This window comes from Rhagoletis zephyria, unplaced genomic scaffold, assembly GCF_001687245.7.
Source record: "Rhagoletis zephyria isolate East Lansing unplaced genomic scaffold, Rhagoletis_zephyria_1.1 Rzeph_scaffold_09551, whole genome shotgun sequence".
Classification (NCBI taxonomy): domain Eukaryota; kingdom Metazoa; phylum Arthropoda; class Insecta; order Diptera; family Tephritidae; genus Rhagoletis; species Rhagoletis zephyria.
Window position 1 is genome coordinate 1 of NW_016166629.1, and position 14,560 is coordinate 14,560.

Consider the following 14,560-nt stretch of genomic DNA (forward strand, 5'->3'; position numbering starts at 1 on the left):
AATGCATGAAAATCCTAACCTCAAAAAAATCACCCGTTATATAAGGAAAGCTGAACAAATTTTCATCAACAACATTTTTGGGTATGCAGTTTTAGAGCACATATAATTTTAGTCTAATGGAGTACAGTGAAAGCTCCCACAAACGGAGGGTCTAATGAGCGAACATCTCGTATAAGCGTACACATTCTTGGGAACGAACAATTTTTGTTTTTTTTTCCATACAAAATGCTCTCCCATACACATAGTTATAAAAAAAAAATCTCCCATATAAAACACATGGAAATCTTTGAGCGCTGTGAGCACTCCCTAAATATTTTTTGATTTCAAAATAAAAAAATAGGGGTATATTTTTTCCGGTTCAGAACAATCCTAGGATTTGGCGGCATTAAACTTCCGACTTTATTGTTTTTAGACCACTCTAATGTACATATGTAAATGCAAAAAAGTACATATGTCCATATTCAAAGATGTTTTCTTTTCAAAACAAAAATTTGTACTTTTCATTGCCCTCCCTCTTCTTGCTTCTTCATTGAAGCGCGTAATACGATTTGTCGGTAGAAAAGAAAAAGAAATAAATTAAAAATATTTTCCATTCATTCAGTTTATATCTATTGAAGAATAAATGTTATTTTAATTTAGGAGCCCGCAATTTAAATTTTTTAAATTTGAATTTTCAACCGACTAAAAAAATTGCGCTGATTTTGAGTTTTTTTTTTAGACTGAGTTTACGGTTTTTTTTTTATATAACAAGTGCAATTCACAAAAACTGGCATCCATTTTTTGAAATGTTGTTACTTATAAGAAATTCATGCTTATATGGACAAAATGCAAAAATCCGTCACCAAAAAAAATTCTAGCCATTTAAAACTTTCCCTTCGTTGGACTAAAATTGTATGGGCTATAAAACTGCATACACCACTAAATCAAAAAGAAAATGCGAGATAGATCTTTATATTTTGAACATGGTCTAGAAAATGGCTATCCGTACAATGAGTTGAAGGCATAACTCAATAAGATGTTAAGATTTTATGTAATTTTCGGCATGAGAATGCGCGAAAACTCCGAACGCGAAAAGTCCTGAAAAGTTGCAACGCAATCCAGAATAACCGAAAAATCGCGAAATATCCTAATAAATAAAACGCAAAAAATCGCGAAGAAATCTCAAAAGGTCTCGAAAGTCCCATAAAAATAAAGCAAAAATTTACGACAAGTTCCGAAAAAGTTCTAAGCGGGCCCGAAAAAATTTGCAAAAATCTCAAAAAACCCCAGAAACCGGTTAGGTGTTTTCTAACAAAAAAAACTGTATCAAAAAAATTTGCCTTTCATTTTAGCCTTACAAAAATACAAAAAATGCAAAGCAAAATACTTTCATGAAAGCTGTAAACAGCACTTAAAGATCTAAAAATAACTTCTGTTCAGCATTATGAAACCAAAACTTCAAAGCAGCACCATCCACTGATTGCAACAAATTTCCCACAACAAAGTGCCGAAAAGCCACAGTTGAATGTAACCCATTTATATTCCTTATAGACTGGAATGAAATAAACGAATATTGTTGCATATAAAAACTAAATAAAAAACACAGTACGACAAAACTACTTTAAATTGTTACGTGAAACCTCTTAAAAGTCAAATCAATTTATTACAATTCTTCCCCCAAACTCGAACGCTTTCAATTCCGCAATGAATACATCACAAAGCTATTCAACCCGACATGCACCCAAACAAAATACACTTCAACAACGAAGGCAGACAATGCAAATACACAGAGAGGAAGAAGGAGGGTGGGGATACGCGAGGTGCGCCTAGTTGAATAGGAATCCTAATAAATGTCAAAAGCGCCACGAAAGTAGTAATAATACGAACACTGGAGCTGGAGAAGCCCCCAAAGCGCACACTGCACAGACATACCACCCAGAGTTGGCAAATTCCATTTGATGTTGCACGTGCAAAGTTAAAACAGTGGCGTCGTTTGGAGGTGACGAACGAATCGCCATGAAAGTGAAGGAAAATGCAACGCCACTGACTGAATAATCCACTTGAATTGAGGGACAGGAAGCCGCCCAACAACCCCACAAAGTATGCTTGAAACACACACACACGCACACACACAAGCTTTGCTTTGCCTTACTGTGTTGCTCTGTTAAGTGCGGGTGTTGTTTTCCCGCCTCCCCGCCCCCTCTTTGGGTGTGCCAAAGTTAACGAGTTCGAATGTATTCATAAGCTTGTGCGAAACACCAGCATGAATAACAGTAATAAAATACAATAACAACAACTTGATAACGTCTGTTGTGTCTGTCGCTACGTCTGCCTGCCTGAATGCCTGAATGCCAGTCACTCAGTCAGTGACTCTCTAAGGGTTGAAAGAGCCAACGCCTTCAAATAGTCGAACACATAGATACTCGTACGAACAGCCGGCCGCGTGGGCTGAGTTGGGAGCAAATATGTACTCAGTTTTTTTTGCTGCTTTCGCTCTAAAAGTTTTTGTTGTTTCGCACGCACATTTGCCGTCGGTTGTCGGATTCGGTTTTATGCACATAACCGCCGGCAAAGCTGAGGATATACATTACACATTTGCCCGGCTGTCGTTCGCTTACCGCATTTCCATTTGTTGAGTGCGTAAGGCGTGTAAGTTGGGGTTGCTAGCGGCAGCTATGGATAAATTTGCATACATATGGCTCGAAATGTTTTGCAGGTGTTCGGTATTTTTTTTTTCTTTAGTTATTTTTTTTATCATGGCTACCTATACATGAGGAGTTGGAGGACTTTTAAATGTATTTTTAGATATGAAAGATCGTGAAAAAGCCCGACTGACCCAAAAATCAGCAAAGATCCCGGAAAATATTTTACGATGTACCCCTAAAATGGGTAAACGACTGTATATCTTCTGCGCCTTACTGAGTGCGGGACGTCTCAATGTGTAACGGTGGTCTTACTATGGCATGAGGCGCTACTATTGCGGACTGACAGTTTTCGACTTCCTTGCGCCGGAATGAGTTCTGTGGGCCACAGTACTCCGTCGCTCGATCAACCTATATCTGCAGCTGTGAAGCGGCAGTCAGTTGTAACTAAGAAGCCATTAACGCCAAAGGGGTTTCGAAGGCACTACCAGCGGGCTATATCTTTCCTCGGTGGAAATCAGACCATTGGGCGAATGCTTGTGAAGGAGGCTGATAACAAATTTGGCTTTCAGACAGCGGTGGGCCGCAGTAAGAGACTGAAAGTGCTTGCAAGCAGAGAAAATTTTCCATAGCCACTACTGCATCATGAACATGGCGAGCTACAACGAGTTGAAGATGCTGTTTCTAGCAAGGAGGGGTGAGATTGAGCCAAGGTTACCTGAACTGGTCACCGAGGGATTGAGGCTCTCTGGGCATTTGACTAAACCGCGGAACACTCCTGGAGTATCAATACTAACGGCCGACTGGGTGATGCTTAAGGCAGGCTCCTCAGCCTCATGTGGATCTCATGGTGGTGAGATGAAAACAGCAATGAACCTTTGAAAAAGGCTTATTTTGCTCTTCACATAGGCATCCGACGAGCCAAGTTACGTCCATTCCATTTTGGGCACTGCGGACGATGAGGAGCTACAACAAAACTGTAACTGATCGGACGTAATGTCCAGCACTACACACAACCAAAATTATATTTTAGGCAATCTTACTACTTCCTTCTGGTTTGGTTTAAAATACACGTATAAGTGCTGATTGGAGTTGCTATACCCGCTGCATCAACCAAACCAAACTAACATGCCAATATCTATTTTTTTTCTGTTGCCAGACTGAAGGCCCGTAGCCGAACCCGATGTAGACGACAAAGGTGGCGCCCATCTCGTACCGCTATTTCGCTCTCAGTGAAACAGAAACGCTGTAGAGTTGTTCGACTTTACTAGGAAGTCGACTTAATGTGAATGTGCATTCGTGAATGTGAAAAATATGGCATTCGAAACATCCCTAGTCTGATGAAGGTTATTTGCGTGCACCTTCGGCATCGAGTCGCTGCTTGATCTCCCCTACCCCAGTAGTGCCAAGTTTTGAAGGCCTTTATTGACCTATGGTTCCCTGCTTGGAGCGTATTCAAGTTACCTTTATCGGATTACAATACTTGAGTGAAAATTAAGCGCTGCTCATGCCCCTTGGCATTTGGCCATGCTCCGGGTATAGTAGCTGCTCCGCCTATTCGTTAATCTGGGGGGTTTAGTGCATTGTATTTTCAAGTTGACTATAATAGAATATTTAATTTCGAACGAATTCCGTTTTATCTTCCTCCCTTTAGAAAAATGTAACACTTAATCATCTTCCACAACGCCCAGTTAGCTCAACAAAATTTCAAAAAAGCAAAATTTCAAAAAATCAAACAACAAACAAACAGCAAAATGTGACCGTACACAAAATACATTTGAAAATTAACAATAAATTAGTGAAAAATCAGCGCTCATTAAAAATTGTATATATTTCGCAAAAAGAAAAATTTATTTCTTAACATTTATTGTTGTTATTTTCTTTTACTTGAAAATTCGTGAAATTTTCTATCGTGAAAAGCATTTACGCGCCAAACACACCGCAGCGCAGGTCATTATTCGTACATCCGCACTGCGGAAATCGCACTCAATTGGCCAATTGATGCGGCGTTAATGGCCAAATATTTCCGACACTAATTTGGAGCGTCGTACATTTGCATTGTAGGTTTATTGTGTATTTTGAAAACTATTAAACCATTACAAACTAGCGAGCGCAGAGGCATAAATTCGCGTAAAATTTCAACGCAGTCATCATTTACCGCGCGCGCAACCCCCGTGGCGTATACGTATTGCTTGTATATGTGATTGTATCAAATCATGCACGTATGCATGTGTGCCATGTATTGGCATTTGANACGCGCGCGCAATATACCCCTGTGGCGTATACGCATTGCTTGTATATGTAATTGTATCAAATCATGCACGTATGCATGTGTGCCATGTATTGGCATTTGAGTTGATAGAGTGGCCATTTCAAATCTTTTTAAATGATGCATACATACATATGTATCGAGAGCTATTGTGGTTGTCTGCTGATGTTGTTATGGCGCGGCGGTGGTGACGTTGATGACTGCCATCAATTTCGCATTTTACAGACTGCTGATTTGCATACATTTTTATCGTCGTTGGAGGCCAAGAGCGATGCGCTTAAATGATGCTTCGAAAGCGATTCAACACTCAGCAAGTGTAGTCGGAAATTTCATGAAAGAGAAATATTATTTAAAGCGCTGTAGCGGTGGTTAGGCGTGAGAATCAGGAGAGCTTAAGTGAACTTATTTGTGTTTATACTAGCAGTTCCGCCTGCGTCAATTTCGATTTAACGTTAAGATTCCAAATGTAACAAAAAAGGAAATAAATTAAGTGACAAAACAAAACTAACTTTATTTAAAATTAAGCTGCTTATTGTCTCGAGGTTCCAGAACCAATTTACCAATTTCAATTAAATCGGTCATTTCAGACTAAAAAAAACACTAATATAATTTTTTAAACTACTTTTAGGTGGCAATTGTTTTCAGGCTTTGGAACGTTTGCTTAACTCAGGAGCAAAGAATGTATTGATTCTTCTGGAATGAAAGCAATTTACAAAGAAAGAAAGTCGTACCAATTTTAATTTCTTTTGTTAAAATTTTTCTTTATATTTCACATCGTCCACTATGATATTAAAAAAAATAATAAAATTTTTTGACACTTAGATACCAGAAGCCATAATAAAAACATACTAAAGTAAAACCAAGGCGAATTCATATAAGGTGGTAGCGGTAGTACAAAAACGAAAAGTTTCATGTGTTTTGTTTTTGCTTACGGTACACAAATGTCAAATATTCTTCAAATTTTGATTTACATGGTTTTTGTTGTAAAATAAGATTATTTTTTTTTTTTTTTAATTAAAGACAAAGTCTACCCTGATAAGCATTTGAATAACGTAAAAAAAATCAAATACTCTTGTGAGTCAATGTATGTGCATATTTCACTTAGTTTCAACAGAATTGATTAAATGAAATTCGAGGAAGTGGGCAAATCTTTGGTGAAAAACGAAAAATATTCCATTTTGCAATGTTCATTTAAAGTTAATTTGATTTTTTTTTTTAATAGACGGCACCCTCTACAGAACTGGTTTTTGTAATTAATCTTTCTTAATCATCTTTTGTTTGGCAAACATAATGTAATATTTCATTAGATTGAATTTTACCTTTAAACAAGTGGCAACCTTCTTTAAAAATATTTTCGAAATAAAGCTTTCTTGAAGTTATTTAGTTTGACTTGCATTTGGTGGCAACCTTCGTAAAAAAATATTTTCGACATAAAGCTTTCTTAAATATCTTTCGTTTGGCAAGCTCATAATTTAAATGAAATTTAACTATTTCAGTAGGTGGAAACCCTCTGTAAAATATGTTATATGTTAATCCATGCTATAAGCTGCATGTATGCCAAATTTAATCGAAATCCCTCTAGCCCTTTTAGCGCGAAAGAGCAACATACATACACACACACTCACTCCCTTACTTACTCACAAATATCACATTTAGTAAGATTTTTGAAAAGTTTAACGTAAGCGCTAACAGCTGGTTTATATCAAGCAGCTTCACATTGCTCATTAATTTTTTTGATGAAAGCTTTTTGTTTATTTAGGTTTTTTCCTCTCTCTCTCTCTCTTGCTCCTAGGCATTACCAATACTTGAACATTTTTTATCAAAGCAAATTAATTTAGAAAATCGCATTTACCTTTTTAGAGCACTGTGAAATTTTCTACTCGTAATTCATTTGCTTTGCGTCATTTCAAACTAATTTAACTAATTTACTTGTAGCCAAGTGATAAGCGGCTATGTGGCCGGTCGGTCGGCCTTGACGTATGAACAATTTGCGCAAAATTTCACAACGTGCCGCTCAAAATTGAATAGCAATCAATTTTAATTTTTTATACTCAATAAATTGCATATCCTTTTGCTTAAATTTTCACGCATCTTTGTGTCTTATTTCAGCTGTTTTTTAAGAGGTGCAGATGTATATTTCATACGAATAAGTATATGTATACATTTATAGAAAGCACATTGTTGTAGGTACATGCATACATACATATGCATACATATGTATGTATGAACATAGTATGCACATATTTTCCACTTTTCCGAATAACTCAAACTCATTCATTTTTATAGCAACGAATACCATTGCCATCGTTGGCAGGTTGCTGTTTTCTTTCCGTCGTCAAACATTTCTATTTGTTTATAAATATTCAACAAAAATTTCACCAGCTAAACAGCTCAACCATTCATGTTCATGGATTTTTTTAGTTAATCTTATCGAATTTATGTATGTTGTAGCCACTTGTACAAATATACAAAAAATAAAAAATTAAAATTCAGCACAAAACACAAAGGCAAATGCATACATAAGTAAGTACGTATGTATATGGCATCTTAACATATGTGCAACAGCTGTAATAAATTAGTTGGATGTTCATAATTCCATGTGGAGGCGCCCACATTTCACTGTGGCTGCTGCATATTGTAGCACATGCACACACACATACTATTTATGTTCTTATATACATATATATACTAAGCATCTGGGTGTAGTAAGCGGTATTCTGATTGGTCTATTTTATGTATTAGAAGCAACCAATGAAATGTGGCAAATATTTTCAATATATTCAATTTTATCACATATTAACAAGATTTGACTATTTATTAATTTTTTTTTTATTATAATTATCTGTACACATATGTAGTGCATATGTATGTGTATAATACGCGAAGGCATTTTTTTGTTCAGGATAAAAGATGTGCACCGTTCGCTCGATTTTCAAAAATAGTGTATGAAATTAAAGCGCTTGGCCTGTATGTGCAATAAGGTTTTACTTTTTCGAAAAGAGTTGCCACCTTTTAAAAAATTATATTAAAATTATTAAAAAATTAATTAATCAATTATTACAAAATGGGTATCAACTGAAATGGGTTTGAAAAGCTTTGTTTATTAGCTGAACTATAGGAGGGTTGCCACCTGTTTAAAAAATCATATTAGATAAGAAAAATGTGTATCATAATATGGGTACCAAATGAATGGGGTTTCAGAAAGTAGTAGTTTGTAAAAATTTTTTGAAGAGGGTTGCCACCTGCTTAAAATGGCGAATTTAGTTATGAAACATCAAAATATGGATGTCAATTGAAGGAGTGTTAAGAAATCTTTAGTTTAAACGCTAAGAATATTTTTAAGTTGAAAGAGGGTTGTCACCTGTTTAAAAAGTTAAATTTAAATTATTTAATAAGTTTAACGAGTTATTAATATGTGGGTGTCAGTCGAAGGGGGTTTGAAAAACTTTTATTTCTGAACTGTACTTAGCGGGGTTGCTACATGTTTAAAAATTCAAATTCCACTTAATTCATCAGTTAATTAAAATATATATCGCAATGTCTGGCGAAGAAAAGTTAACAAGGATTAAGCTTGAAAATACTATTGAAGAGGGCTGCCACCTGTTTGAAAGTATATGAAATAAAAAAATACCGTAATCAAATAAAAGAATATTAAGAAATCTTTGGTTTGAGCATTTCGAATGTTTGAAAAGGGTTGCCACGTGTTTAAAAACATACATTCAAATTATTTATTTATTTAGGAGGGTTGCCATTTCTTCGAACAATCAAATTCAAATTAGTTCGTCAGTTTAATGAAATACAAGTGAATCACAATGTCAGACGAAAAAGATTTAAAAAGATTTTAGTTTGGGAATGCTTTTGAAAGGGAATTTCAAAAATGAGAGGTCAAATTAAAGACCTTATCTGTAGATGTGAAGTAAAGTTTTTATTTATTTTTTTAATTAAGAACTTTTTTCATCGTTATAGGGTGATTTGAAATTTGATGAAAATAAAAACATGCACTATGCCAGACTGCTCTTCACTGGCACTCGGATCTTCTTAAAACTCTAACATTTGGAATATTTTTTAAGTTTTTTAAATTAAGTTGTGGGAAATTAAGTCTTTGTGCAACATTAAACAAAGATCAATAAACTATTATAAAAACTTCGGGCTTTTTAATTAGACTCCTAAGAAATATCTTGAGTATGCAGATTTGTAGCACATTCAATTTTAGTAACATAAAGTACACGTTTAAAGTAGCTGGGACTTACCGTTGATTATTGGAAATTTATTTATTTTGTTTTTTTGTTTAAGGTGTTGCTCATTTTCTCCGTATAAAAAAATCGTCGAAGAAAATTACTGACCTCGTCAACAAAACAAAAGTGCAAAAATTAACGTGAAGTCCCAGTTAAAATTGAGTGGACTACAAAACTGCAACCTCAAAATATTTCTAAGGGTACGTTCACACGAAGCGAAGCCGAGCCATGCGAAGCCGTTGCGAACGGCGTGAGGCTTTCAAATTAATATAGCTATTGAAAGTGTTCATACAGCAAGCTTTTCCAGAAGCGTTTTGGAGCTGCAAGCAAAGCAGTTTTTGATTTTGAATTTTCTATTTCATTTTTCAGCTTCATGACTCTGCAGAGTTCTGCTGCAAACGCGATATCAAAGTATTCAAATAACAACAAATTTTTTAATTACTCTTTTGAATAAAATTGAGTGAATATTTTTTCCGCTTTCTATTGACGGTAATTTTTATGGCAGCTTTACAACCGAGTCCATGAGAAAAGCTTCACTCTGCCTCGTTCAGTGTGAACACCTGGAGGTTCGCTTCGGTCTGCCTTTCGTCGCTCGGCACCGCTCGACTTTCTGTGTACACGCACCCTAAGAAATCTAATTAAAAAGTCCGACGAAAGTTTGTTGATTATTATTTTTTAAATGTTGCACAAATATTGAAGCATGTATTTATACGGTTTTTGTTACAGAATAAACTATACTTTCATAAAAAATAATAATTAAAATTAAAAGATCTTGCCAATATGTGAGTGTCGTATAGTTATGATAAGCACTATATTTTCGTTTGACATTTTAAAATCTCGAATGCAATTCCCATTTCAACTTTCCCGCCTGGAAAACACAAACACAGGGCACTTTTTTCTCTCTGATGAACCGCGGTCTCATTGTTAAACTCCATAAATTCAATCGACGAAATAGAGGGTGCAGCGGTGTCCTGCTAGAATCCTTTCATGACAGCACAATTCACGGTTCAACTGTAATGAAACTTAAGATTATCTTGTGACACAGATAACTAGCAATAAAACACACACTTGCTACTACAAAAAACTTACTAGACTTGAACCGTTGTAGATACTTATGAAGCCGCTACTAAACCGTCAATATCAATGGGCAGATGGTCCAAAGTTTTTCAGACAACGATTCTGGCAATCATGTTGTACGCCAGTATAAACATAGAAATGGTTTCTAAATTTCTTATCAGGCAGCAAAGTTGTGGTCAAGGCCTATCCGTTAAGGTGATCGCGGTCTGAGCTAAGCTTAAGCCAGGCTACTCGCCAAGTAGTTTTTGAACCAGCCATAATCAACTGCGTTTAATGTGCAGCGGATTGAACTGCCCGCAGAGACAGAATTCCGACCATGCCTTGAGGACGGTGAGACTTGGGGAAAGCATCCTGTACGGCAGTCCGGCATTGGGCAGACAAAAAAATGCATTTTATCTTCCCTTAAGCCCTTAAGTATTTACATATATGTAGGTAAAACGTGAAATAAGACAATTTTGGCATTCAGTAACTTGGCTTTCAGGGTTAAGGACTTTATAGTCGGAATGCAAAATATCTGTTGCACCCAAATTCTAAACCTATCCTATTTCCAGCAAGAGCTTAATGGCATTTAAGAGCTGGGGTACGTTCTGTAGGACGTACGTACATGTAAATATATAGTAAATACGTTGTAATATACTGCGATATACCATATCAAGTAACTAGACCTTAAGCATCGTGTAACTAGACTAGGGCTGCCATATGCCTGAGCCCATCGACCAGGATACTTATCATCCAAATCAAAAATGAAGATGCAAGTGAATATGGTGCCAATATATTTCCTATAAATACAGTTTCTTTGGTTCTGGCATTGCATTTTTTTGAAGAAATTTCTAATATTATAAGCAATGTGGTTTTGTGGCACAATCCGTAGAGCTGAATTATTGATGATAATGTGGTGTATGAAACGGTCAAGTTTTGTTTTTTTTTTATCGTAAAAGAACAAATTTCTCTTGACTGTGACGTAACCTCGCAAAATGTTTGGCGCCTTTAACGTGGTTTTGAATGCTTGTCTTACCACCATTACCGAATTTCCACATATCCTACAATGCGCTTCATGATCATTTTTGACATTTTGAAGGTAATTTACCTAGGCTATCGTCCTACAAAAACCCTTCTGGAATCTGGAAGATAGAAGCTTAAGATTTTAACCAAAAAAACTAAAAAGAAGACGTAAACTCACCAGATATCGTGCAACATGTTAGAAAAAAGGCGACGTGCAACTATTCGTTCCTAAGCAGTTTTATTTGACTTGAAATTAATGAATGACCAGAAGAAAAATAAAAAGTTATGTTCTCATATCGAACATTTCTAAAAAAATCCGAATATCTATGTCTCTATTATTCGCGTAATACCCAAACCACACATTAATTAATTTTTAATTTTGCATAAATCACAAACTATTTATTTGCGCTTAAATTTTCTTGCTAAACATACAACGATAAGTGCCAAAAATCATCACTGAGTTAAATTGGCTAAACTTGTGTCATATGGGCATTAATCAAACAAACGCTCAACTGTTTGTTAATATTCTTCTACGACGTGCACGGTGGGCTGATGTGTAAAATTTTCGTGCGAAATTCCTTTGATGACGAGGGGCTTATTCTCATTATACTGCAAAGCTACAGCCGCTGAGGCTTTTGATGAATTTCAGTAAAGCATACAAAAGGAGGCGGCTTTACTCTGAAATAATCCTTAAGGAATGGGCAAGGGTAGGGTACTCAGAGGGCGCAGTGAAAATGCTCAACTATCTCGATTGGGTCCAAGTCCTCATCAGAGCCTGTTGAAACCTATTACAGCCGCGAGTTTGTAGGCGTTTATTTTTGTGCATGCAGAAGAGGTACTTATACATTAGACGCCTTTGTAGCCCCACCCCTTTTGTGTAATAAATTTATTTTTGAACCACATCTCGCTAGTTTATTCGCTGTCTGATTACTATTAATCCTACTATGCCTTAGGGTACGTTGGGAGATTTTTTCGAAAATTTTTTAAATTTTTTCGTTAACGTTGAGGTATTTAAATGAATTTAAAAAAAGGATTATTTCCATTTTGAGAACATAATGTAAAAATTTAAAGAAAATTAATTAAAACAACTATAAAAAATTAAAAATTATAGAAATTAAAAGCACTTTAAAAACAAAATTATCTTTTTAAAACAAAAAAAAAATTTAAAGATTTAATTAAGAAAGTAAACAACAAAGTTCCCAAACATTAAATGAAATAAAAAAAAAGTAAAATCTACAATAAAATCTAAAAATTTTAAGGAACTTGAGTTCAAAAAAAAAAACAAAATAAAAAAAAATAAAAATAAAAATATAAGTTTCTTGAAAACTAAATGAAATTAAAAAAAAACTCTTTAACAACCAGTTTCGCAGCAATTTAAATGGAAAATGATTTTTTTTTATTTCTGTCAATTTCCATATAAAATTCAAAAAATTAAAATCATTTTTCACTTAAATTGCTTTCGTGAAATTGGCTGTAAAGCAATAAAAATTAAATTAAAAAATAAATAAAAATAAAATAACTTTTTTTTTGTAATTAAATAGAGAAATTTAATGAAAATTAAATTTAAAAGAATAAATTAAAAAAAGTTAATAAAAAATCCGCTGCCAGAGGACTTGAACTTCGTATACTTCGAATGTCACGGCAGTGCCTTGCTCACTCGGCCATTGCGACTGTTGGAGGGCGAACGTTTTTTTTTTTTTGAACACTTTCGTGCAAGAATAAACCACAGTTTTCAAACTATCTTGCCTACTGCCTTTCAATTTCTTACAAAAGACCCAATTATCTTAGCCAGAATTGCCCTATTAGCGGTCCACAGCTGAAAATTGCGTACAAAGAAGTTGCAGTGTGTAAATGAAACGAGCAACAAAAAATATCACAGGTTTATAAAAATACTTTAGCCATGACTTTAACTGCAAATTTTCTATGCATACATATGCATGTACTTACAATCGATCAAAATATATACATACATACACAAATAAGTAAGGAATATGCTCGAAATATATGTATTGCATTAACAGCGTTCATTTCAAATCTCTGGAATGTCTTCCCACGAGAAACCTTCGCGTTTCATTAAGATTGACGTCAGAATATAACTGTAATAGCCACCTGGGATCAACAATAGGGAGCCAAGAATAAGTAATGGAGACGCACGGTCAACGTGGGTTTGGTCTAGAATCTCCAGAAAAAGGAGTCCAGCTGTTGTCATGCAAATCTATATAAAAATTAAGAAACCATACATTTATTAGTCGACATACATTTATTAGTGGAAACCTTTAGCAGAATACCCTCGGACTAGTTTATGTACAAAATTCTTGCACAGAACATCCGTCGCCTTAACCATATCAGCTACTAAATCCGGAGCTAATTTGCTAAAGCCAACCCATTAATTAAACGCCAGCTTACCATTCCCATAATTAGGAAAAATATTACAAAATATATAGTCTTCCACGGCAGTTTTGGTTCGTCCTGAAACAGAAACTGTTCTTGGGAATCGTAGCCATAGCTATCAACGTCATCTCTCCCACCATCACTATCCGAATCTTGAATGCTTCCATAAGATCCTCTCCGCCGACGGGGTGCAGGCATTTCCACAAATTATTTGATTTTGTATTACGAGAAAATAAAATAAACGATATTTTTTAATTTCCTTCAGTTTTGTAAACAATACCATGGCGCGCCTTGTGATGGGGCGATACGAATACCGAGTACAGAATATCGATACTCTCCATGAATACTGAGTAGTATCGGGAACTCGATTCTCTTTGACATGTACTGAGTAAGTATCGCGAATATGTACCGAAAAGTATCGAGTCTTACAATATTCGATTACTACAAAAAATTTTTAAAAATTACTTACAACAAGTATTTGTCTTTTCGAATAAAATAAATGTTAAAAATGTACTAATGTGCTATCAAACTCACTTACAAAAAAGTAAATTCGTTATCCTGTTCTTAGTATCACTCTAAAAAGTGCATGTAAAACTACTACTGAAAAGTGTTTATTTTTCAACCAGAATGTGTTCAAGTATACGCACAAGATGTTCAAGATTTGATTTTGAACATGAGTTGTTTAAAATATACACATAAATATAAACATGAAAAGTTTAAAATTACAAACATTTTGAAAGTAAAAATATATTTTTTACAAATAATAAATACTAAGTACCAGGGGCGCACGCAGGAATAAATTTTTGGGGGAAGGATTTATACTTCTAAATATATATCATCAGAAAATACTGAAAATTCGCTCTTTAAAATACATTTATGCAAGTTTTATGTACAGAATGAAATAAAAAAATAAACTTTTTAAAGTTTCATAAATTGCATTTTATTTACATAAAATTTACAAAGAA

At 34.9% G+C, this 14,560-nt stretch overlaps 1 protein-coding gene across 1 annotated transcript; it reads right to left on the minus strand.

The window, feature by feature from the left end:
• Window positions 1-13,130: 13,130 nt before the first annotated feature.
• On the minus strand, window positions 13,131-13,793 carry LOC108375872 (transmembrane protein 230). Its single transcript, XM_017632021.1, has 2 exons — window positions 13,611-13,793; window positions 13,131-13,419 (listed from the first exon to the last, which is right to left on the minus strand). The coding sequence occupies exons 1-2, from the start codon at window positions 13,791-13,793 to the stop codon at window positions 13,234-13,236; spliced, it is 369 nt and encodes a 122-aa protein (XP_017487510.1). The 3' UTR covers window positions 13,131-13,233.
• Window positions 13,794-14,560: the final 767 nt, after the last annotated feature.

What these genes read in the sequence shown, in the direction of transcription:
- LOC108375872 (XM_017632021.1), bottom strand. Translation starts at nt 13,793, where the DNA reads ATGCCTGCACCCCGTCGGCGGAGAGGATCTTATGGAAGCATTCAAGAT. An exon ending in TTTTCCTAATTATGGGAATG is followed by an intron (nt 13,420 to 13,610) that starts GTAAGCTGGCGT and finishes ATTTTTATATAG; the next exon opens with ATTTGCATGACAACAGCTGG.